We start from the raw sequence: 23,169 nt of genomic DNA, 5'->3' as shown, positions 1-23,169 counted from the left end.
ACACAGGACTCAAGGTGTGGCTTAACCAGTGCTGAGCACAGGGGCAGCTCCTGCTGGGCACACTGCCCCTGCCGGGCACACTGCCCCTGCCGGGCACACTGCCCCTGCTGCAGCCCTTGACCCAGGAGCCGCAGAGCTGCCAGGGGCCCGGCTGGCACTGACCTGTTGAGGAAGATGCTGCTGACGTCGTCGTGCGTGATGGGAGGCTTCTTGGAGCTGGCAGCCATCCGCAGGGGCCGCAGGAAGTTGTTGACCAGGATGTGGAGCTGCTGCACGTACTCGGCCTCGGCCTCCAGCATGCTGAAGACCACCTGGTTCCTCTTGCGCATGCTGTCGGCGTGGGGGGACCTGATGTAGTCCTGGATGATGGTCTTCCACTTCCTGCGGCACAGCCAGCCCCGCAGGAAGCTCTGCACCTGCCGGCCAGCAGCAACCGCCCCGTGAACCACGGCACCACCCCGCGGCAGGGCCGGGAGGGGGCCGCTGGAGACCACCCAGCCCGACCCCCCGGCCGGAGCAGGGGCACCGAGAGCAGATCACACAGGGACGCAGCCGGGCGGGCCCTGCAAGTCTCCACAGGAGGAGGCTCCACCACCTCTCTGGGCAGCCTGCTCCAGGGCTCCAGCACCCTCACACCAAAGAAGTGTCTCCTCCTCTTCAGGTGGAACCTCCTGTGCTCCAGCTTGCACCCATTGCTCCTTGTCCTATCACTGAGCACCACCAAAAAGAGCCTGGCACCTTTTGCTTGACACCCACCCTTCGGATATTTATCACAGTATCACTAAGGTTGGAAGAGACCTCGAGGATCATCAAGTCCAACCTGTCACCACAGACCTCATGACTAGACCATGGCACCAAGTGCCACGTCCAATCTCCTCTTGAACACCTCCTCCAGGGACAGGGACTCCACCACCTGCCTTGGCAGCACATTCCAATGGCTAACAACCCTCTCTGGGAAGAACTTTCTCCTCACCTCCAGCCTAAACTTCCCCTGGCACAGCTTGAGACTGTGTCCCCTTGTTCTAGTGCTGGTTGCCTGGGAGAAGAGACCAACCCCTTCCCAGCTACAACCTCCTTTCAGGTAGTTGTAGAGGGCAATGAGGTCTCCCCTGAGCCTCCTCTTCTCCAGGCTAAGCAACTCCAGCTCCCTCAGCCTCTCAGAGCTGGGGCACCAGGGGCTCCTGGGGCACCCAAGGGGCTCCTGGGGCCAGCATGTGCCTGGGCATCCAGCCACACAGAGGTGCATTAGGACACCTCAAAGTGCTTCCAACCCTTCCTGAGGAACAGCGTAGCCAGCAGGGGTAGGGATTGTCCCCCTGCACTGGGCACCAGTGAGGCCACACCTAGAATCCTAGGATTCAGTTTTGGGCCACTCACTCCAAGAAGGACTTTGAGGGCTGGAGTATGTCCAGAGAGGACAACGAAGCTGGTGAAGGGTCTAAAGAACAGGCTGGGGAAGAGCAGCTGAGGGAACTGGGGTTGTTCAGCCTGGAGAGAAGTAGGCTGAGGGGAGAACTCATTGCTCTCTACAACTGTCTGAAAGGAGGTTGGAGCCAGGTGGCAGTTGGTCTCAAGATCATGGAGTCCAACCCTTAGCCCAGCACTGCCAGGTCACCACCAAACTGTGTCCCCCAGCACCACATCTCCATGGCTTTGAAACCCCCTCCAGGGATGGACACTCCACCACTACCCTGGGCAGCCTGGGCCAGGCCTTTGCAACCCTTGAAGGGAAGAAATTGTTCCTCATGTCCAACCTAAACCTCCCCTGGGGCAACCTGAGGCTGTTTCCTCTTGTCCCGCCACTGTCCTGTCTGCTCCTGTTCAGAGCAGGTTTCCTCACAGGGTCCATCACTCCCTGCAGGGACACTGCTGGGCTGATGGCTTTTTCCGTGCAGGGCAAGATGTCAGAGGTGCTGCTGGTGGGTGAGGCCACCTGGGCAGGGACACCCCACTCCCCTTGGAGTGCCCCACAGAACAAACCCAAGCAGCAGAAGAGCTCCTAGGTTTGAAAACCGCTTCAAAACCAAAACCCCACCACAGCAAAACAACCACCAGCAAAGCCAGCTCCTCAGACAGCTCCCCCAGACCGACTGCTCCAACACCTGCCACGCCACCACGAGCACCAGGACCCCGCCGAGCACCGGCTCTGTCCCCAGGGCTGCCCTCCAGCCACCACCTACCTTCTTGATCTTCTTGATGTCGCTGTCATCGTCGCTGGGCGCGCTGCTCTGGCCGGCCTGGATGCGCTCGTGGTCCTTCAGCAGGGAGGCGATCTGCGGGCACAAGGTGGGGGAGCAGTCACCCTGGGCATCCTGGCACGGCCCAGGAGATGAGGGCAACCTGGGACCTGGGGGTGCTGGTTGATGGTAGGCTGAACATGAGCCTGCAGTGTGCCCAGGAGGGCCAATGGCATACTGGCCTGCATCAGGAACAGTGTGGCCAGCAGGAGCAGGGAGGTCATTCTGCCCCTGTACACTGCACTGCTTAGGCCACACCTTGAGTCCTGTGTCCAGTTCTGGGCCCCTCAGTTTAGGAAGGATGTTGAGTTGCTGGAGCGTGTCCAGAGAAGGGCAACAAAGTTGGTGAGGGGCTTGGAGCACAGCCCTGTGAGGAGAGGCTGAAGGAGCTGGGGCTGCTTAGCCTGGAGGAGGCTCAGGGGTGACCTTATTGCTGTCTACAACTACCTGAAGGGAGGTTGTAGACAGGCAGAGGTTGGTCTCTTCTCCCAGGCAGCCAGCACCATAACAAGAGGACACAGTCTCAGGCTGCGCCAGGGGAGGTTCAGGCTGGAGGTCAGGAGGAAGTTTTGCACAGAGAGAGTGATTGCCCATTGGAATGGGCTGCCCGGGGAGGTGGTGGAGTCACCATCACTGGAGGTGTTCAGGAGGAGACTTGGCAGGGTGCTTGGTGCCATGGTTTAGTTGATTAGGTGGTGTTGGATGATAGGTTGGACATCATGATCTCAAAGGTCTCTTCCAACCTGGTTTATTCTATTCTATTCTAACCACACAGCACCAGGGGCATGCCGTGCTGGTTCTGTCCTCGGGGGAGCTGGTGGATGAAGCAGGGAGCCTTAGAACACTAGATAGATCTTCCACACATCGTTTAAATAGGATCTGGGCACGCCCTGAAGAATGTGCCTGGAGCACATGCACTACGAGGAGCATCTGAGGGACCTGGGGCTGTCCAGTCTAGAGAAGAGGAGGCTGAGAGGAGACCTCATTGCTTTCTACAACTACCTGAAGGGAGGTTGGAGTGAGGAGGGGGCCAGTCTCTTCTGCCTGATGACGAGCAACAGGACTAGAGGAAATGGTTACAAGCTGAGGCAGGGGATGTTTAGGCTGGATATTAGGAAATGCTTGCTCACTGAAAGGGTTCTCCAACACTGGAGTATCATAGTATCAGCCAGGGTTGGAAGGGACCACAAGGATCATCTAGTTCCAACCCCCCTGTCAGTGTGGTCTGCCCAGGGCAGTGGTGGAGTCACCATCCCTGGAGGTGTTTAGGCAGTGTATGGTCCTGGAGCTTAGGGACATGATTTAGTGTTGACCTTTCACTGGCTGGACCGGGTAATCTTTGAGGTCTCTCCCAAGGGGATGTATTCTGTGATTCTGAATGATGGTTTACACAATTCACATCTCTAACTGATAAATGGATTGAAGCAACAACTGAAAATGCCATGATGTGAAGTTCATTATACAGAGGTTTCATATGATGCCTGAAACAAAGCATTCTCTCTCTCTAACCTCTTTTAATTACCTGTTTCCACCTGGTGTGCCCTGAGCACCCTCCCAGGGGCTCTGCCTCAAACTCCCTTTCTTTAATCCCAAACTCTTTATAGTGAGGGTGGGGAGACACTGGAACAGGTTGCCCAGGGAGGTTGTGGATGCCTTCTCCTTGGAGGTGCTCAAGGCCAGGGGGATTGGAACTGGATGATCTCTAAGGTCCCTTCCAACCCAAACCACTCTGCAAATCTATAAAATCTGTGCTGCTGACTCCAGCCATCAGCAGCTTGTCCCTGCCCACCTTCTCCTTCAGCTTTCTTGTCACTAAACCTCTGCTTCCAGAGAGGATTTAGCACCCATCAGGACTCAGAATCATGGAACCCCAGGCTGGTTTGGGTGGGAAGGGACCTTTCAAGCTCATCCAGTCCAACCCCCCTGCAGTCAACAGGCACGTCTGCAACTAGAACAGGCTGCTCAGAGCCCCAAACAACCTGACCTGCAAAGGCTCCAGGGATGGGGCAGCTCCCACCTCTCTGGGCAACCTGGGCCAGGCTCTCACCACCCTCAGGGTCAAACATTTCTCCCTTCTCTCCAGTCTGAATCTCCCTCCTTTAGTTCAAACCATCACCCCGTGTCCTGTCACAACAGGCCCTGCTCAGAAGTCTGTCCCCAGCTCTCTGAAGCACTGAAAGGCCACGAGAAGGTCTCTCTGAAGACTCACTCCTGAAGCCAATGACCACCTCACCAGCCCATCTCCAGCTCCCATTGCTGGAGCAAACCCTTCCCTGCCAAGGCAGCATCCCACAGCCAGCCCTACATCCCTCACTGGGGTAGCACAGCCACAGCATTACAGAATGTTAGGGGCTGGAAGGGTCTCCAGGAGATCATCCAGTCCAAGCCCCCTGCCAGAGCAGGATCACCTAGAGCAGATCACACAGGAACTCATCCATACAGGTCTTGAGTATCTCCAGAGAGGGAGACTCCACAACCCCCCTGGGCAGCCTGTTCCCATGTTCTGTCACCCTCACAGTGTAATAATTCTTTCTCCTGTTTCCATGGAACTTCCTATGCCTCAACTTCCAACCACTGCCCCTTGTCTGTCATTGGGCAGCACCAAGCAGAGCCTGGCTCCATCCTCTTGGCACTCACCCTTTCTGTATTTATAAACATGGATGAGGTCACCCCTCAGTCTCCTCTTCTCCAAGCTGAAGAGCCCTAGCTCCCTCAGCCTGGTTCTTGCAAGGAAAACCCCCAGTGAAGGTGACACAAGAGAAGAGCCCAGGCTGGCTCATCAGATCCAGCTTGGCACCCTGATGCCAGCCCTGAGACATCACCCATCCTCTGCTGCCATTAATCTGTCCTGATTTAAGGCCCCTTGAAAGGGGCAAAAGAGTGACACTCACACAAATGGATTGGAGAGTGATGGAAAGCTTAAATGGGAAAGCAATTGGTGCTGCACAGAAGCTACAAAGCACAGTGGCAAAGATATCCCCAGGCGTAGAGAGTCCCTTACAGCACACCCAAAAGGCATCCCAGCACTTCCCTGCTCCCCACCTGAGGGTCTACCCAAACCCCCTAGGGCTCTTTCTCCCTGCTCCCACTGCTAGGCTAGTCTCAGGCTGGCCAGGTCTGAGACTGGCCCTGCCACTTCTCCTCCTGGCGTTAGGCCTAGTGATACTCCCCCACTGTTACCCGATGGGGAGCATCTCCCACAGGAGCAGAGAGGGAAGGAAGAGGCAGAGAAGGACTTTGCAGATGGATTTATAGGGTGCAGGGTTTATGGGTATATTATGTAGCCAGGAGGGAGTTGGTCTCTTTTCCCAGGCAGCCAGCACCAGAACAAGAGGACACAGTCTCAAGCTGTGCCAAGGGAAGTTTAGGCTGGAGGTGAGGAGAAAGTTCTTCCCAGAGAGAGTTGTTAGCCATTGGAATGTGCTGCCCAGGGAGGTGGTGGAGTCCCCATCCCTCGAGGTGTTCAAGAGGGGACTGGACATGGCACTTGGTGCCATGGTTTAGTCATGAGGTGTTGGGTGACAGGTTGGACTTGATGATCCTTGAGGTCTTTTCCAACCTTGTTGACTCTCTGATTCTGAGAAAGATGAGGGTGCGGGATTTGTGGGCATGAAATCCTGTTTCCTGTGCCCACCCACTGGGCTGGACCCTGGGGCCACCGGAGGTGTAACTTCTGTGGCAGGAACAGGAGGCAGCCAGCCCAAGCTGCCGCACCCTGCCGGCGCAGCAGTGCCACCCGCGGGGCACGCCGGGGAGCCCTGCAGGGCAGCGGGGCCGTGCCAGGCGGGGCCGTGCCAGGCGGGGCCGTGCCAGGCTTCCTCACCTCGGCCTTGAGGCGCTCGATCTCGATCTCCCCGTCCTCGATCTGCTGCCGGAGTTGCTTGGCAACGGTCTTCTCCGTCTCCACGATCTGCAGGAGATGGAGGTACTTCTGCATCAGCGCCTCGTGCTCCGTCGCCAGCGTCCTGTAGCTGCAGGGGATGTGGCTGTCAGAGCCTCTCCTCCCCAGGAGCCCCCCTCCCTCCCTCCTTCCCTCCCGCCCCTCGGGATGGGCATGGACAGGGAGATCTCTGCCCACCGCGGGTCTTGGGGCTGGGCTGGGGGTGGTTCTCCTACCCTCGGCCCTCCAGCTGAGGGTACCTGTGGGGTACCAGTTTGGGATGCTGCTGCTTGGGACTGGTTTGGAGAGGCCTTGGGTTGCTCAAGAGGGTGCACATTTTAAGGAGATCAGGCAAGAGACAAAGAAACTTCCCCCTCCCACCCCCCCCAGAAAAACACCACCTTGGGCAAGGGTCCCACCTCCACCTCCCACCAGTTCCTAGATTCATGGAATGGGTTGGGTTGGAAGGGACTTTAAAGATCATCCAGTTCCAACCCATGGGCAGGGACCCCTCCCACTAGAGCAAGGCTGCTCAAGGCCTCATCCAGCCTGGCCTTGAGCACCTCCAGGGAGGGGGCATCCACAACCTCCCTGGGCCGCCTGTTCTGGTGGCACCTGTTCCAGGGTGCCAGTGGCACAAGCCCTTAGGAGCATCTGCTCTTGCCAAGATGCTTCTCTCATCTCCTCCATACAACACCCACCTGCCCCCATGTTTCTCACTGCCAGCCTGGCAGCCTCCTTCACTGTGCCAGCTCCTGACCACCCTCCCACAGTGAGAGAGAAGCATGGCATTTCCCTTGGCACAGAACCACCAGCTTGGAGAAACCTCCTTCAGCCCAATTCTGCTACCCCAGCTGAAACTGCTCCTGATGGTCTCCGAACTGGGCAGCCCCTGGCACCAGGCTGGGACAGGCAGTGCCAGCCTGCCATGGTGGCATGGGACAGGGATGGGGTTGGGCAGGCATGGGGACGTCTGAAGGCAGCCCCCTGCATAGCATGAGGATTCCCAAGATGGAGCTGGGGGTCAGAGGCGCCCCACAGTTCCCAGCTCAACAGCTCTGTGCCCACAGCTCTGCAAACAGCCACTCTTGGGCACAGCTTTGCCTCTAACACCCCCGTGCCCTAGTCAGGGCTGGCAGAGGGCGATACCTGGCATGAGCTATGGCTGCCACCCACTCGTCGCAGTCCTTGGCATCCTCGGTCCTCAGCTCCAGGGTCTTCTGGTTCTCGTGGTTGAAGTTAACAGTGAAGTAATGCTGGGGGAGCAAGCACAGGGGAGGTCAGCTGGGGACCCACCTCACCCCCAGGCCCCACCTCTGCCCCCACAGCAGAAGAGCAGGAGAGATGCTGCTGCTGGCCAGCAGGTTGAGGATGAGGCTGGGAGAGGCTCCAGGGGGAAATCCCACCAGGCTCCACCTAAACTCAAACCCACCCAGGAGCAGCACCCTGGGGACACCCCTTGCCCGGGGCACAGGGAGGATGAGGAAGGGTGTTCAGCCGCCCCTGGCACTGGGCACCATTGGGAAGCCCTGTGGGTGGATGCTGGGCAGCTCCCGGTGCCAGGGGCTGGGAGCCAGGAGGCTCCAAGGGCCGGGCAGGGGCTATTTTTAGCCTCCCTTGACATTTGCAGTGTTTGTGCTGATTGTGCTCGGTGCCAGCCCGCCCGTGGCCGCGGCCGGGGCTGCTCCTCAGCCTCCTGTGGTCTCCTAGGAGACAGCCCCACCTGCAGGGCTGGAGGGTGGCTGGATGACGGGAAGGGACTCACCAGGAAAAGCCCATCCCGAGCCACCAGCTCCTTTGCTGGGCTCAGGCTGGGCACTGAGCTAATGCCCACGGCAGCAAAGAGCCCACCACATCCCACTAAACCCCACCAAACCCCACCTGCAGCAGCTGCAGCTCTTCCCTGGCCCCCCCGGCACCCTCACCCCCTTCCCATCCCTAACCAGACCCACAGGGGTGAAGAGATGGATCCAGATGGATGCTGCAGACTTCCACTGAAACTGGGGCACAGCCAGGCACTGCTCCCAGGTGATGCTAGGGCAGGCAGCACGGATGGACAGATGGACACCCAGCTCCTCCATCCAGCACCATGCCCACCTTGGGCTCATCTCGCTGGGCAACAGCCTGAGACAGCCTCTGAGCTTCCTCAGCCCACCTGGGGCCAGAGAGGATGAGGAGTTGTAGAGAGCCAGAAGGCTTCCCCAACCTCCTGTTCTCCAGGCTGAACACCCCCAGCTCCCTCAGCTGCTCCTCCCCAGTCCTGTTCTCCAGCCCCTTCCCCAGCTTTGTTGCCCTTCTCTGGCCCTGCTCCAGCCTCTCAACGTCCTTCTTGGACTGAGAAGCTACTTCTGTCCAGGATCCTGTAGGTGCAACATCTGTTTACTGCTGATCATGTAGACAAGCTTTCTCCTCATGAAGCCCCCTCCACTGTCCATCTCCCACCCCTTCCCAACCCATCCAAGCTGGCCAGAGCTGCAGGCACCAGGCTGGCAGCTCTCCTGTCTGCAGGACACAGCTGGAGCTGCCGCAGCTCCGCAGCCCTTCGCTCCTCGCCCCCTTCCTCTCCCTCCCACCCCCAAAGCTTTTATTGGCACCAAGACATGGCTGGTGGAAAACTCTCCCCCAGCATTGGCTCTTTGAGGGTGTGCAGCAGCTCTGTGCCTCTGCTTTGTGCCCACCTCTCATGTCCCTTCCCTTGCCAACAGCAGCAGCAAGAGCTCCTCAGCTTGGCAGGCCTGGAAATCCTCCTCCTGAAACACCAACTCAAACCACCAGCCGTGCCCAGGCACTTCTCAGCCCCAGCACCCAGGGACACGAGGGGAGGCAAAGCCTCTTCCCAGCCCAGATACCTCCTCATGCCCCAGTGCCACGTGGAGAAATCGATTCCACAGATGCCAACAGTCAGAGCTCAGCTGAGCCCCCCAGGACCAGAACATGAGGAGATGCCTGCATGGCCTCTTCAAACTGGGATGGGATGTCTCTGGGCTGCCCTTCCCAGGCACTGCAGCTCCCATGGCACCATGCAGCACCCACTCTGAGCCCTGTGCCCACAGCAGGAGCAGGCACCAGGTCAGATCACGCTGATCTTCACTGGCACCCATGGGAAAGCAGCACCTCCAGCAGCTTCAGGACTTGCTGGACTTTAAAATGAGGAGTGGCAGAGCCCATGGCAGGACTGGGGTAGGGATCAGGGCACGGGACCCACCCTGCCTCTCTTGCTTCACCCCACTGTGACCATCAAGGCATGTGCAGACACACCACACCAGACAGCTTCTGGCTCAGCTAATCCCAGTTCCTGAAGGTTATGTAAATGGTGGTTTCCAGGTGAGGAGGGACCAAAGCTTCCCATCACGGCCAGGGCACCACTGCAGGGGTTGTAAGCAGGATGGTTTGGTGCCAGTTCCCTGCTCCACAGACTATTAAAGCCAGTTCCTGCAAGGACATGGCCACAGTTTCCCCATCACTCCCAGTTATCCCAGTCCAGCAGCTGGGAAGCTGCTGGAATAGCAGAAGTCCACCAGCTCTGACCTCCACCTGAACTGTGACCCTGCTCTGTTAGCTCAGGACCCATCAAAGGCCACAGCACAGCTTCAACTTGCTGCTCCTCACACCCATTCTGTGCCCCTTTGGTCACTTTGAAGACCTCCCTGGTGGAGTCCCCATCCCCAGAGGGGTTTCAGTGCTGTGAAGATGTGGTGTGGAGGGACATGGTTTAGTGGTGACCTGGCAGTGCTGGGTTAAGTGCTGGGACTCCAGGATGTGAAAGGTCTTTTCCAGCAGAAGATCCTGGCACCAGTTTGGCTGTTTTGACTGGGAGGAGAGTCCCACAGCACAGTGCTGCTCAGGAGCTATTTCTGCATCCAGAACCTCAGCAAATGACTTTGAATTAATGAAGGAGACAACCCAAAGGATTAATGTGCAGGGACTGTCTCCCCAGAAATGTCCTCCTGCCTGGCTGCTGTCCCTGGGCTGGCTCAGGCAGTGCAGCGATGGCTCTGCCCTCCTGCCATGCCCAGCACTGGAGAAGCAAAGCTGCACTCCCAAGATGTGGGTCCTGCTGCCCTGGGACATGGGGACCGGTTTAGCACAGAACAGGGGGTCTCTGTGACCCCAAAATGTGGGGCTCTGCATACCCAAAGATGCACTTTACCGACTGCCATGCCCATCTGATGCCAGTTCCCACCCACCTGGGCTCCTCCATCCTCCACAACCTCAATAAAAGCCAAGAAGAAGGTGCCAGGGCTCCAGTTCCTCAATGCCCAACTGGTCTGTGCCATCCCACTCTGCCCACACAGCCTCAGTCAGTGCCCAGGCATCAGCCCAAGGTCCAGAAGGGGCAAAGGGCTGGCAGCACAGGACCCTAAGGCTGGCATTCACACCACAGCACCAAGGATAAACCAACAAATCTGCTGGTTTGGCAGAAAGGGGAAAGCCGAACCGGGGCTGCACGGGCAAAGCTGCTGCTGGCCCAGCTGAGCTCCTGCAGGGCTTCACTCTGCTGCTTGCTTCATTCAATTCAGTAATAAATCAATCCCAAAAAGCTTTCAAACCATGCCATTTCCAAACAGAAAGTGGACATTGAGGGGCTGGAGCAGGTCCAGAGAAGGGCAAGGAAGCTGGTGAAAGGTGTGGAGAAGAGAGCTGGGGAGGAGCAGCTGAGGGACTTGGGGATGCTCAGGCTGGAGAAAAGGAGGCTGAGGGGAGACCTTCTGGCTCCCTGCAACTCCCTGAAAGGAGGCTGGAGCCAGGTGGGGGTTGGTCTCTCCTTGCAAGGAACAGGACAAGAGGAAATGGCCTCAAGTTGCCCCAGGGGAGGTTTAGGTTGGACGTAAGGAACAATTTCTTTCACTTGAGCCCAGGCTGCCCAGGGCAGTGGTGGAGTCCCCACCCCTGCAGGGGTTTCAAAGCTGTGGTGCTGAGGGCCATGGTTTGGTGAGGACCTGGCAGTGCTGGGGTAAGGGTTGGACTCCATGATCTGAAAGGTCTCTTCCAACCAAAACAATTCTGTGATTCCATCACTCAAAGCAAAAAAACAATACTTATCCCATCCCCCCCCCCAGTTTTCTTGGCCCATTCCGGGGTTTTTTTCCATCCCTCTGCAGTGGGGACCCTCCCTACCACGCCAGGTCCACCCCCTGGCACACAGGTAGGCCCTGACGCCGCTGGTGGTTGCTGCAGCTGGCAGGAAGGGCATGGGAGGAGAAGTCCCTGCTCTGGGTGGATGCATCTGAAAATCCAGAGCAGCTTTTAACTCCTGACCTACATAGAGCCTGCTCGGGGGGGACCTGGCACTCAGGAGGAGGAGATGGGTGGTTGGGCAGCTCCTCTCCTTGCTGACAAGGAGGGAAAAAACCTCAGATGCTGCAGGTTCTGCTCTCTGCTTCAGGAGGGACCAGAAGGGTGGGCACCAGCCCTGTCAGGTGGGCTTGGAAGCCCCATCTACTGCAAGGCTGGCAGGTGGGCACGCTGGCATCGCCCATACCACACAGGCAGCAGCGGATGGAGTGAGGGGCCCAAAACTGAGCCCAGGATTGGAGGTGTGGCCTCACCAGGGCCCAGCACAAGGCAACAATCCCTCCCCTGTCCTGCTGGCCCAAAGAAGCAGCTGGGATCTGCCCCCTCTCGCCACCAAGACCGGAGCTGTGCCCTGCTCGAGCCCTACCCTGTCCATCTCAGGACCATGTTCAAAGCGACTTGTGGGTCCTCTGCTGCTGCTCCCCCCACTCACTCAGAGCATGGCCCATGGTTTGGATAACCCCAGACCCTTAACAGAGGTGCCCATGATGGAGCCTGTGACATCCACACCTCTCCTGGTTATGGCTGCAAGCAGCCAGGGATTCCCAGGAGGCAGCAGCAGCACCACAGAGGCTGGGACAGCATCCCCCAGCAAAGATGCCTACATCTAACGCTGGAGGAGCTGGTGTGGACAAGTGCCTGGCTGCTCTCAAAGGCCCCTCAGCAACATCTACACCAACAGCACCAGCAGCAGGCGCCTGCCCAGTCTCATCTGCAGAGCAGGACTATGTTTGTCCCTGCCTCACCCTTCCTGAGGGCACCAGGAACTCTGCCCAAGTGAAGCCCTTGCAGGGATGAGCACAGATCCCATGGTCTGTGCCACCGGGCCCCAGGAGCTGCCCGAGCTCTCCTGGTGCCAGAAATGGCTCCCTCAGCAGGACCGCCAGGGCTTGGCTCTGAGGGAGCTGGAGCTGCCAGCCCAGCTGGGGCTGCTGCAGGTACCCCATGTCCCATGAGGTCCCCCAAGACATCCAAGCATCTCTCAGCTCCGCTCCCCTCCAGCTCTTGCAGCATCTCAAGGATAGGTGCCACCAGACAGGCTGCCCGTGGTGCCCACTGCTCTTTGTGCTGCTGCTGCTGAGAAGGGACCTGGCTTTTCCCATGGAAACAAGCAGGACCAGAGCTGAACACACTCCAGGGAGGTGGAAAACAATCTCCCTCCCCGATATACCAGGGGGAATCACTTCCACAAGCCTTCTCCTATCCCACTGGCCACCTATGTCCACTGACCTGTGGTCTTCAGCTCCACATCAGCTGGTCCTCAGCTCTGCATCACGGCACCAAACACTTCCTTGGGCCTCCCCTGGTTGCAGGAACAATCTTACTGCATCTCCAGCAGGTGCTTTGGAGATGGGGAAGAAAATCCCCAGCTGCAGGCTGTGCCCACTAGAACTTCCCAGGCTTTGTGGAATAAAGGACTGGGAGCTCCAGAGAGCTCCTGACCTTCAAAGTCAAGGGTTTTGCACAGTGCTGCCTCTTGACTCGGTGTCACATTGGCTCTCATCTGAGCCACCAGGGCTGCTGGTGAAGTACAGCTCATGGCACCAGGGTGTGGGTCTGCAGATCTGACTCCAGGCTGGACCCCTGGAGCAAGCCCAGCTGGGATCCTGCTGCCTGATCATGGAGAGCTCTCACCCCACTGAGGTCATCCCAGTCCTGAGGGGGATGGAGCAGCTTCTGCCTCTGCTCCTGCTCAGTCCCTTGCTACAATCCCATCTGCAGGCCCACCCAGGACACCTTCCATCCTGCCCACCCTCTCCAGGCACAACCCACAGATTTAGGAGCACCAAGGAGCAGAAGATGTGATCAGCTGAAACCACATCCCAGCATCCACAACCTCAGGGGGCTGGGGAAAGCAGGTCCTGGGGGTGGCATGGCCAGGTTCACCCCCACACACACCTTGCCCCAGCACTGCCAGGCACTCACCCACGGCACCACCACAATAAGCAGCCCAATGTCCTGCATCAAGCCTGAGCAGTGCAGTGCAGGAGGACCTGGCAGACCTCATCTCAGATCCACTGCCTGAAGCCCACCCAGCACTAAAACATCTTTCAAATAAACCTGGTTTGGAGAACACCTCATTTGTGGGACAACAGAGCAAAAAAAGGACCAGAAAGTGCCCAGAGGTGGTCGAAACCTCTCCTTGGGTTCTCAGTTTCTCAAGTAACTTTGCTCCTGTGCTCTCACACAACCACAGGCTAAAAACACTTGGTGTTCCCAGCAAAATTCTCACCACAGCACAACACATGGGTTTTGAAGACCCCCACCTTCTAAACCACCCCTTCCTCTGCAGAGGCTTTGAGACCTCCCAGGCTTTACTCCATGGAAGGAGGAAGCCCAGGTTGGAGCTGCCCTGCTGCAGGAAGCACTGTTCTCCATCTCCAGCTGCCACCACCCAGGGGGACAAATAGTCTCAGCAAACAACTGATGGGATCACAGGCAAGGCAGGAAATTTCCTCCTTCCCACAGGAAGAGCTGGCAGCGCCAAATCCAGCTGGGCACCAGGGAGGGAATGCCTGATCCGGGCTGCAGAACCCAGAGATGTTCCTTAGAGACCTCCTGCAGCCACCCATGGTGCAGGCTTGCACCACAAACACTCCACTGCTTCCCTCCTCTGCTGTGCCACTGCTCAGCTGGCAAAGCCGCAGGCACCCGTGGTGGGCACTGCCTCTGAACCTGTCCTGGCAGGGTACAAAGTGCTGGGCCTGGTGCTGATCCAGGGGAACATCCTGGCGGGGTAGCAACCCCCCCTGAGCCAGGATAACACCTTCAGGGCACCTGCAGTGGGAAGGGGCTGCCAGGCTCTGCCCTTGGGTCTGCCTGCCCCAAACCATCCCCCTGGCACAAAACAGGAGCCAGGACATGGAGAGCCAGCAGGATCCAAACCCAGGGAGCCAGCAGGATCCTAGCCCAGAGAGACACAGGGATCCAAACCCAGGGAGCCAGCAGGATCCAAACCCAGAGAGACACAGGGATCCAAACCCAGGGAGCCAGCAGGATCCTAGCCCAGAGAGACACAGGGATCCAAACCCAGGGAGCCAGCAGGATCCTAGCCCAGAGAGACACAGGGATCCAAACCCAGGGAGCCAGCAGGATCCAAACCCAGAAAGACACAGGGATCCAAACCCAGGGAGCCAGCAGGATCCTAGCCCAGAGAGACACAAGGGATCCAAACCCAGGGAGCCAGCAGGATCCTAGCCCAGAGAGACACAGGGATCCAAACCCAAGGAGCCAGCAGGATCCTAGCCCAGAGAGACACAGGGATCCAAAGCCAGGGAGCCAGCAGGATCCAAGCCCAGAGCCAGTGGGATCCAAGCCCAGAGAGCCAGCAGATGGAAGCAGGACACACAGCGACATCCCGCAGGCCATCAGCTGAGGCTGGCAGCACAGGAGAGCAGTGTGACCCCCCTGCAGACACAGACCCCCCCATGGCTGCCATGGCTGTGCCACCCGTGATACCCTAGTGCTGGTGCCAAGCAGAGGCACAGCTGTTCCAAACAATAACGGGATCTTGATCCCAACAGGGAGATGTTCCAGTGCCTGCTGCCAGGAGCAAAGATCCATGGCATGAGCAGTGGGACTGCGCTGCCTCACTCTCCTGGCAGGGCTTTTTGGGATAGCGAGTGTGCCCTCGTTTGCCAGGGGTAATTAATGACAGGGTTCGCTCCCTCCAACTGTGCCCACGGGGTGCCCGGAGCCGGGCCGCAGTTGCCAGCGTTGCTTTGCCACTGTTCCCGGAGCCAGCCTGGGCAGGAATTATGCAAGAGCTGCAGAGCCAGACCCGGAACACAGGGTGCCTCCTGCCAGCACACAGCCTGGGCTGCCAGCACCCCAAAACCACCCCACTCCTCCCTGCCAGGGTGCTCGGTACCCTCCGCCACATGAGCACCCATGGGTGCACGGCCACGCTCCGTGCACAGCAGGCAAGGGGTGACCACAGCAGGCTCCTCTCCACAGGGGTGAAGATGGATTTGGGGAGCTATGGCAGCAATGGGCAGAGATGGGCACCCCCAGACTGGAGACCAGTCCTTCCTCCCCCCTAAACTGGCACCAACCCCTTTCCTGTCAGGCTACTCAGATGCATCCCAACACCAGACAAACAAGTCAGAGGTGGCCAGCATTGCTGTGCCACGCTTGGTGCCCCCCTGCCCAGGCAGAGCAAGGGGACAGACACCAAGCCCTGTGTCCATCGGGTGCCACCATCCCTGCAGCTGGCACTACCCAGGAAGGGGGGAGACCCTGATTCTCCTGAGGCCTCACACCAGCATTGCCATGTCGGTGCCATTCCACCTGCAGACATCAGCATCTGGCCAGGAGCCAAGTGCCAGCCACGCGGGTGGCAGGGGGGCACCGGGTGCCCTTCTCCCACTGCCCGGGAGGGCACACAGTGTGTTTCCACCAGGGTCCATGGCCGGATCATGTGCGGGGGGGGAGGAATGGGGTGAAACTGCGTGAAACCAGAGATCTGTGCCCCCCCCCCGAGCCATACACCCACGGCCCAGCTGCCCCAGCCGCGGGGGTGGGTTTGCCCCTGGTAAACCCCTGAAGGGGGCACAGGGGACTGGGGGGGCTGGATCAGGCTGGGGATGGCAAAGCCGAACGGTCTCACGGGAGTCCCGGGAGGGGGGGGCCCGAGCCCCTCCTGTGCCGCGGACACGCGTGGGGCTCCGCAGCCGCCGGGGGGCGCCCCGCAGCTTATTACCGGCGGCTAATTAACGGGATGGGGGGAAGAGGCGGGGGGGGACACTGGCAAAGCCCTACACCCCCACAGCGAATGGACTCGGCGCTGCCCTGGCAGCGCGACCAGAGCCCCGGCACTGCGGCCCACTGGGCATCCCCCACGGGTAACCGCCACCCTCACCGGTACCCCCCCGGCCCCGGCAGCGCGTGGGGCAGGTCCGGGGCACCCGCAGGGCGCGGGGAGCCCGGGGAAAGTGGTGCAGGCTTGGCCCCAGGGAGCATTTCCCTTCCATTGCCCCCGGTCACGGCCAGTCCCGGTCACGCGTGGGGCAGGTCCCGGGCACCGGGAGCCTCGGGGAACAGAGACAGGGTCGGTCCAGGGGCATCACCCCCGATGAGGTGTAGGAAGTGTCGGGGGAGATACTCCCCACATGTCGCCCACCTGCTTCTCCAGGGAGTCCTTGGCCGAGAGGGAGGGCTTGGGGGAGGGCGCCCGGTCGCAGACGCAGCCCTCGAGCAGGTAGAGCCCCGAGGGCCGGGAGCTGGAGTCGGTCTCGAAGTAGAAGAGCATGTTGTGCAGCAGCGCGAACCACTTGGTGTGCCATTTTGTGTGGTCGGAGCCCCGCTTGCTCAGGTAGCCCCTCCTGGCGCCGTCCTTCTTCGCCAGCAGCCCCAGGTAGGTGACGTGCCCGTCATTGAGCCGCATCCCCTTCTGCATCTTGCTGGGCAACCGCCGGCTCCTCACATGGTCCCCGCCGGGCGACCGGCGGGCGGGTCCCTGGCGAGCAGCCGCAGCCCCCGCGCCCGCATCAGCGGCTCCCGCTGCCCCCGGAGAGGAGCCGGCGGTCGTCCTCGCCGCCGCGCTGGCGGAGGCTCATGCCGCGGCCGAGCTCCGCCGCGCTGCCCCTGCCCCAGCCCCAGCCCCAGCCCCGCTCGGTACCAGCGGCAGCTCTGCCGGGGGAGCGCCGCGTCCCGGAGCCGCGTAAACCGCGGACGGGGCGAGTCATGTGATGCCGGAGCCGGCGGCGGCACCGGGAGCCCGTCAGCGCCGGCCCGAGCCGAGCGGAGCCGAACCGAGCCGAGCCGAGCGCAGCCGAACCGAGCCGAGCTCAGCCGAACCGAGCCGAGCCCAGCCGAACCGAGCCGAGCCCAGCCGAAAGGCTCCGCTCCGCGGCGGGGCTGGCTCTGCCCTCCGCCGGCTGCGGGGGTGGCCGTGCCGCGATCCCCGGGGCCGCCCTCGGCACCCCGGGCCGAGGGCTGCTGTCTGTGGAGGGATTACCCTGGCAGCACCGGCCCCCTGCGAACGCGGGAACACCTCATTCCCGGACCCCCGGCCCCAGAAAGAGGCACCCGCGGACACATGGGATCCTCCGGGCACTGCCAGATGTCCGGGGCTCCGGGCCAAGCGGGACCGCTAGGACAGATGAGACCCCTGGCCAGCATGGACCCCTGCCCGCTGCAGGAGCCTCTAGCCAAGAGGTATCCCCGGGCACACAGGACGCCTGGACACTGCAGAAGACCCTGTCCAGGAGGCACCCCTGGGCACACAGGACCCCCAGACTGGCACAGACCCCTGCCCACCTTGGGAACCCCAGGCCAAGAGGCACACCAGAGCACATGGGAACCCCCAGCACAACCAGAGCCCTGGGCCAAGAGGGACCGACTAGGACAGATGGGACCCTCAGGGCAGAGAGGGCCCCTGGGCACAGCTGGAGTCCCAGGCCAAGAAGGACCTCTGGGCACATGGGACCCCTGGGCACAATCAGAGCCCCAGGCCAACATGGGAGCCTTGGGTGAGGTGAGGTCCTAGGCCAAAAGCGACCCTCAGGCCGGGAGGGACCCAAGCACAAAGGGCACCCTTCAGGCAGAGCAGGACCATGTGTGCAGAGAAACCCTCAGGCCAGACCTGGCCCTTCAGATGCTGGCACAAGCCTTGGCTTGGCATGAGCCCCAGGCTGAGCTGGACGCCCATGCCCGGTGGGACTCCCAACGTGTGCTGGCTTTGCCTGAGGTTCTGCTGGGCACTCCCCTGGGCACGCTGACCTCAAGCACCCCCTGTCGTGGGGCAGCACCCCAGTGTCCAGCCCTGTGCTTACTGCTGACCATGGGACATCTCTACTGGTGGCCTTCCCCATGGTGGGTCCCACACAATCTGCACCTCCCCACCCAGCAGTGGGGACCCCATGTAGTCCCTCAAGCTGGGTGGTGTCCCCACACTGTCTCCTCTCTTCCCACCCTCCAACTCCCAACAGGGCACCCTGGTAACTGCCCAGATGTCACACATGGGAGGGAAGAGGACCCAGGTTCCCTGTTTATTCCTGTTTGCCTCACTTCCATCCCTCTCCTCCATCCTGGCCTTGGGTGCCGTGCCAAGCAGAACAAAACTGGGAAAACTGGGCAGCTGGAGCCTGTGCAGGGCAGGGAGAGCCCCAGTGCTCCCCACATCTCTGGCCTTCCCCATAGCCCTGGTGCTCCCCAGATCCCAGGGATTCCCCAAATCCAGGAGCACTGGGTTGCTCAGATGCCACAGTGGTGAGGACGTTGGAGGCTTGAGGTGGCTGTGAAGTGGCTGATGAAGGAGCTGCTGACCGTGGAGGAAGCACCCCAGCCCCTGCAGACAGGAGGGCATCAGGAAAACCCTGTTAATTAGCTTTGTTTCCTCCAAAAGATGCTGGCAGAGTTCCAAGGAACTCGGTGAGGTCATGGGTTGCCATGGCAACCTGCGGGAACAGGCTGGAATTGGGAAGGGTGCTGGCATTTCCAGCATGGAGCTGCTTGGCCTGGGTGCCTGCTGGGACAAGCACCCATTGCCACCCCTTGGGACACAGCCTGGGCACTGCTGGGCACTGGAGCAGTGCTGGAGAGGGGCTGGAAGCGAGGAGTGGGGCCACCCCATGTCCACTTGCCCCACCAGTGTCCTCCTGGCTGAAAGGGTCTCCCTTGCTCAGCTGAAAAGTGGGTGTTAAGGGGGGAGAGTCCTACAGCCCACCACCACAACTGGAGCATCTCTGTAGGGGGGAAAGCTGAGAGCCCTGGGGCTGTTGAGCCTGGAGAAGAGCAGCCTGAGAGGGGATCTGCTCAGCAAGAGATCAAGGGGGGTGGGGGACAAGAGGATGGGGCCAGACTCTTGTCAGTGGTGCCCAGTGACAGGACAAAGGGCAACAGGCACAAACTGGAACCCAGGAGGTTCCATCTGAAGAGGAGAAACTTCTTTGGTGTGAGGGCACTGGAGGCCTGGAGCAGGCTGCCCAGAGAGGTTGTGGAGTTGTCTTCTATGGAGAGCTTCCAAACCCACCTGGCCACTGTGATGCTGGGCAAGCTGCTGTGGGTGCCCTGCTTTAGCAGGGGGGTTGGACTGGATGGTCTCCAGAGGTCCCTTCCAACCCCCACCATGCTGGAACTGGACTGCAGCAGCTGGACTTTGCTCCCCATTGGTGATGGTTTCGCCCGGACTCCTCTCGGTGATGGGAAGGGCAGTGGAAAAAATAGCTGTGGGCTCACGAGGTTGCAGCAAACACGGAAACTCTGCTCCCCAGACCAAAGGGAGGGCTCTTTTTTGCATGTGACATTTGCTTGGATCGATTCCAAGGCATTGGCAGCATGACCCCAGTGCTCACCTTCCTCACCTCCCCCCGGCAGAGCCACACCGAAGAGCCAGCCACACCAAAGAGCCAGCCCCACCACGGCCACGAGCTGGGGACTGTGTCCAGAGAGGCTTCCCAGGGCTTCTTCCCAGCACTTTAATTGCAGCAGCTCCTTTGCTCTTCATTTGTGTGTTTAATGAACCCACAGTGGTTCCTGTGGGGATCCCCCAGAGCTGAGCTTGGAGCCTGTGCGGAGCAGTGGAGCACCACCACCACTACCCAAGGGTGCAGGAACTGATCTCAGGGGGGGAGCTCAGGGCCAGGAATGCTGCTGGGAGCAGTGGGAGCTGCTGGGAAGTGTGCAGAGAAAGGCAATGAGTAGTAAAGGGCCTGGAGAGCAAGTCTGGTGAGCAGCTGAGGGACATGGGATTGTTCATCCCAGAGAAAAGGAGGCTGAGGGGAGACCTTCTGGCTCTCTACAACTCCCTGAAAGGAGCTTGGAGTGTGGCAGGGGCTGATCTCTTCTCCCAAGGAACAAGTGACAGAACAAGAGGAAATGGCCTCAAGTTGTGCCAGGGTTGGACATGAGGAAAAATTTCTTCCTGGAAAAGGTTGTCAAGGGCTGGCCCAGGCTGCCCAGGGCAGTGGTGGAGTCCCCAGCGCTGGGTTCCATCCTTGAGCCCATCCCTGAATCCTTCCTGGCCATGAGGGCACACACTGGCTCATGGGCAACTTACTGCCCATCAGCACCCCCGGGCCCTCTCCCACCAGGCAGCTGCCAGCCACTCTGCCCCCAGCCTGGAGCATCCATGGGATTGTTGAGACCCAAGTGCAGGACCCAGCACCTGGCCTTGTTGAACCTCATCCCACTGGCCTCAACCCACTGACCCAGCCTGGCCAGGTCCCTCTGTAGCTCCTCCAGCAGATCAACACTCCCACCCAGCCTGGTGTTACCTGCCAAGTGACTGAGGATGCCCTAATCCCCATGTCCAGATCCCTGATGAGGACACTGAGCAGAGGTGTGCCCAGCTGCAAGCCCTGAGCTGCAGGCTGAGGGTGCTGATGCTAAACACAAGCACCACAGAGATCCCCCAGTCCCCACAGGCTGCCAGGCTCCGTGGGCGCTGGTATTTACAGCAGCTCCCCCAGCTCCATCCCAGCCTCTCCCTTAAAGTCCGGGCTCGGCTGCCACCCACGGGCAGCTGGCAGCAGCGGGCAGAGCCAGCAGGCAGCTGGGGAGGCAGAGCCCAGACAGCTCCAGGAGCTCCCAGGCACCGGCAATGGGATCTGGTGCTCCTGGGGAGAAGCTCCTTACAGGCATCTTGATCCAGTCAGGCTCAGGGGCATTGACCTAGGGCTGGGGCATCAGCCAGGCACCTGCTGGTGTCTGTGCCATCAAAATGTGTTTGCCCAGGACATGGCAGCATCCCAGGCTGCTGACATCCCAGTGCTGAGCATAGATTCCATCCCCTCCAAGAGCTCCTCTTCCCTGGGCAGAGTGTACAGAGGGCTCCTAGCTGCTCCTTGGCACATCCTGGACTCTGCCCCAAGCAGCCTTTCCCCAAAGGGAGTGGCATGAGATGTAGTCACAGGCTGGGGAGGTGGGAGATGCCCTGTGCCTGGACCCACTGCAGGTCTGGCTGCCTGGGGCTCTGAGCAGCCTGCTGTAGTTGCAGGGAGTTGGACTGGATGAGCTTGCAAGGTCCCTTCCCACCCAAACCAGCCCGTGGGCTCAGGCTCCTAAACCACCCCAGGGGGTGTGAAAGCCTCATCCCTGGTGGAGCCAGATGAACTTCTGGGTAAGGTCTAGCTGCAGCCAGCGCCAGGCAGGTGATGCTGTCCCAGTGCCACTTGAGGAGGTTCCATCTGTGCTGGGCAGGGTGGGAACACCAGGCTGTGATGCAGAAGCCAAGCTTTTCCATTTGCTAAGCAGGAAACTTTGAAGGAGCAGGAATGGTGAGCTCCCTTCTCCTGCCAAGCCACCCTGGCAGAGTTGGTGTAGCCCCAGCTCATCCACCAACAGGACAGAGTAACCTAGGTCAGGAGGCACCCTTACTGAGATCTGCTTCCAGGTGAGACCCCAGCCTGACCCAGCTCCCCAGCAGCTCTCTGGGTTCTCAGGGCTGGGCAGAGACTCTGGAAGCTGAAGCAGACATCTGCTGTGTCCACATGGAACGTCCATGCTCCAGCCAACCTCCCCAGCATGCCAGCATCAGCATCACCTCCCAGACAGGTCTCTGCTAAGTGGCCCCATCCCATGTGTCCTTTAGACAGAGCAAGTTCCATCATCACCATCACACATCTGAGCTTCCCTACATGGCAGTCTCGAGGGGAGGGATGAAACCTGGCTCCTGGGGACAGCCTGTAAGCTAGAGCAGCGCTGTGCCTACACTTCAGCCTCCCACAGAATCCCCACATTCCAGCATGGTGGTGGCTGGAAGGGACCTCTGGAGGTCATCCAGTCCAACCCTTGTGCTCAAGCAGGGGCACCCCCAGCAGCCTTCCCAGGATCACAATGGCCAGGTGGGTTTCAAAGCTCTCCAGAGGAGACTTTGCAGCCTCTCAGAGCAGCCTGATCCAGGGCTCTGACACCCAGGACAGGGCTCTGCTGGCCCTGCTCCATGGGGACCAATCCATGCCACCACCACCAGCACACCTGGGAGCAAGCACCAGGCAGAACAGGGGTTTGCTGAGCAGTTTAGGTTGCAAAAGCATCTCCAGGTGTGGTGTCAACCCCCCAGCAGCAGCCAGCTCCACGAGCAAATGGCACTGCCCCCCTGCCAGGCTCTGCAACTCCGATGAACTTCACTACCTGGTGACAGCAAAGGACAAGCCCAGTGGAGAGAGGTTCACCAGAAGGTGATGGAGCCCCAGTAGCCTCCTGCCTCCTTTGCATGGCAGCCCATGGCATGAGGTAAAAATGCAAATAAAGTGCCCAGGAAGTCGCCAGGCTGCCGGTGCCCAGAGCAGAGCCTGGGCAAGGAGCAACCCAGTGCCCAGAGCAGAGCCTGGGTGAGAGGCAACCCAGTGCCCAGAGCAGAGCCTGGGCGAGGAACAACCCAGTGCCCAGAGCAGAGCCTGGATGAGGAGCACCACAGTGCCCAGAGCAGAGCCTGGGCGAGGAACAACCCAGTGCCCAGAGCAGAGCCTGGGCAAGGAGCAACACAGTGCCCAGAGCAGAGCCTGGACGAGGAGCACCACAGTGCCCAGAGCAGAGCCTGGGCGAGGAGCAACCCAGTGCCCAGAGCAGAGCCTGGGCGAGGAGCACCACAGTGCCCAGAGCAGAGCCTGGATGAGAGGCAACCCAGTGCCCAGAGCAGAGCCTGGGCGAGGAGCAACCCAGTGCCCAGAGCAGAGCCTGGGTGAGAGGCAACCCAGTGCCCAGAGCAGAGCCTGGGCAAGGAGCACCACAGTGCCCAGAGCAGAGCCTGGATGAGGAGCACCACAGTGCCCAGAGCAGAGCCTGGGCGAGAGGCAACCCAGTGCCCAGAGC

At 60.1% G+C, this 23,169-nt stretch overlaps 1 protein-coding gene across 3 annotated transcripts in view; it reads right to left on the bottom strand.

Moving 5' to 3' along the window:
• Nucleotides 1–16,960, bottom strand: part of RASGRF1 (Ras protein specific guanine nucleotide releasing factor 1) — a 38,801-nt gene extending 21,841 nt beyond the window's left edge. For all 3 annotated transcript variants that reach the window (XM_068143618.1, XM_068143619.1, XM_068143620.1), the window contains exons 1-5: nt 16,535–16,960; nt 7,267–7,373; nt 6,061–6,208; nt 2,181–2,273; nt 163–416 (exon numbers count right to left, since the gene is read on the bottom strand). In XM_068143618.1, coding sequence (XP_067999719.1) covers nt 163–416; nt 2,181–2,273; nt 6,061–6,208; nt 7,267–7,373; nt 16,535–16,810 — 878 coding nt within the window. In that variant the 5' untranslated portion in view covers nt 16,811–16,960. The remainder of the gene's footprint in view (nt 1–162; nt 417–2,180; nt 2,274–6,060; nt 6,209–7,266; nt 7,374–16,534) is intronic.
• Nucleotides 16,961–23,169: the final 6,209 nt, after the last annotated feature.

This window comes from Melanerpes formicivorus, unplaced genomic scaffold (genome assembly GCF_026170545.1).
Source record: "Melanerpes formicivorus ecotype bairdi unplaced genomic scaffold, bMelFor1.0.p_v2 SCAF_10, whole genome shotgun sequence".
NCBI lineage: Eukaryota > Metazoa > Chordata > Aves > Piciformes > Picidae > Melanerpes > Melanerpes formicivorus.
This window is presented reverse-complemented; position numbering and strand designations above follow the sequence as displayed.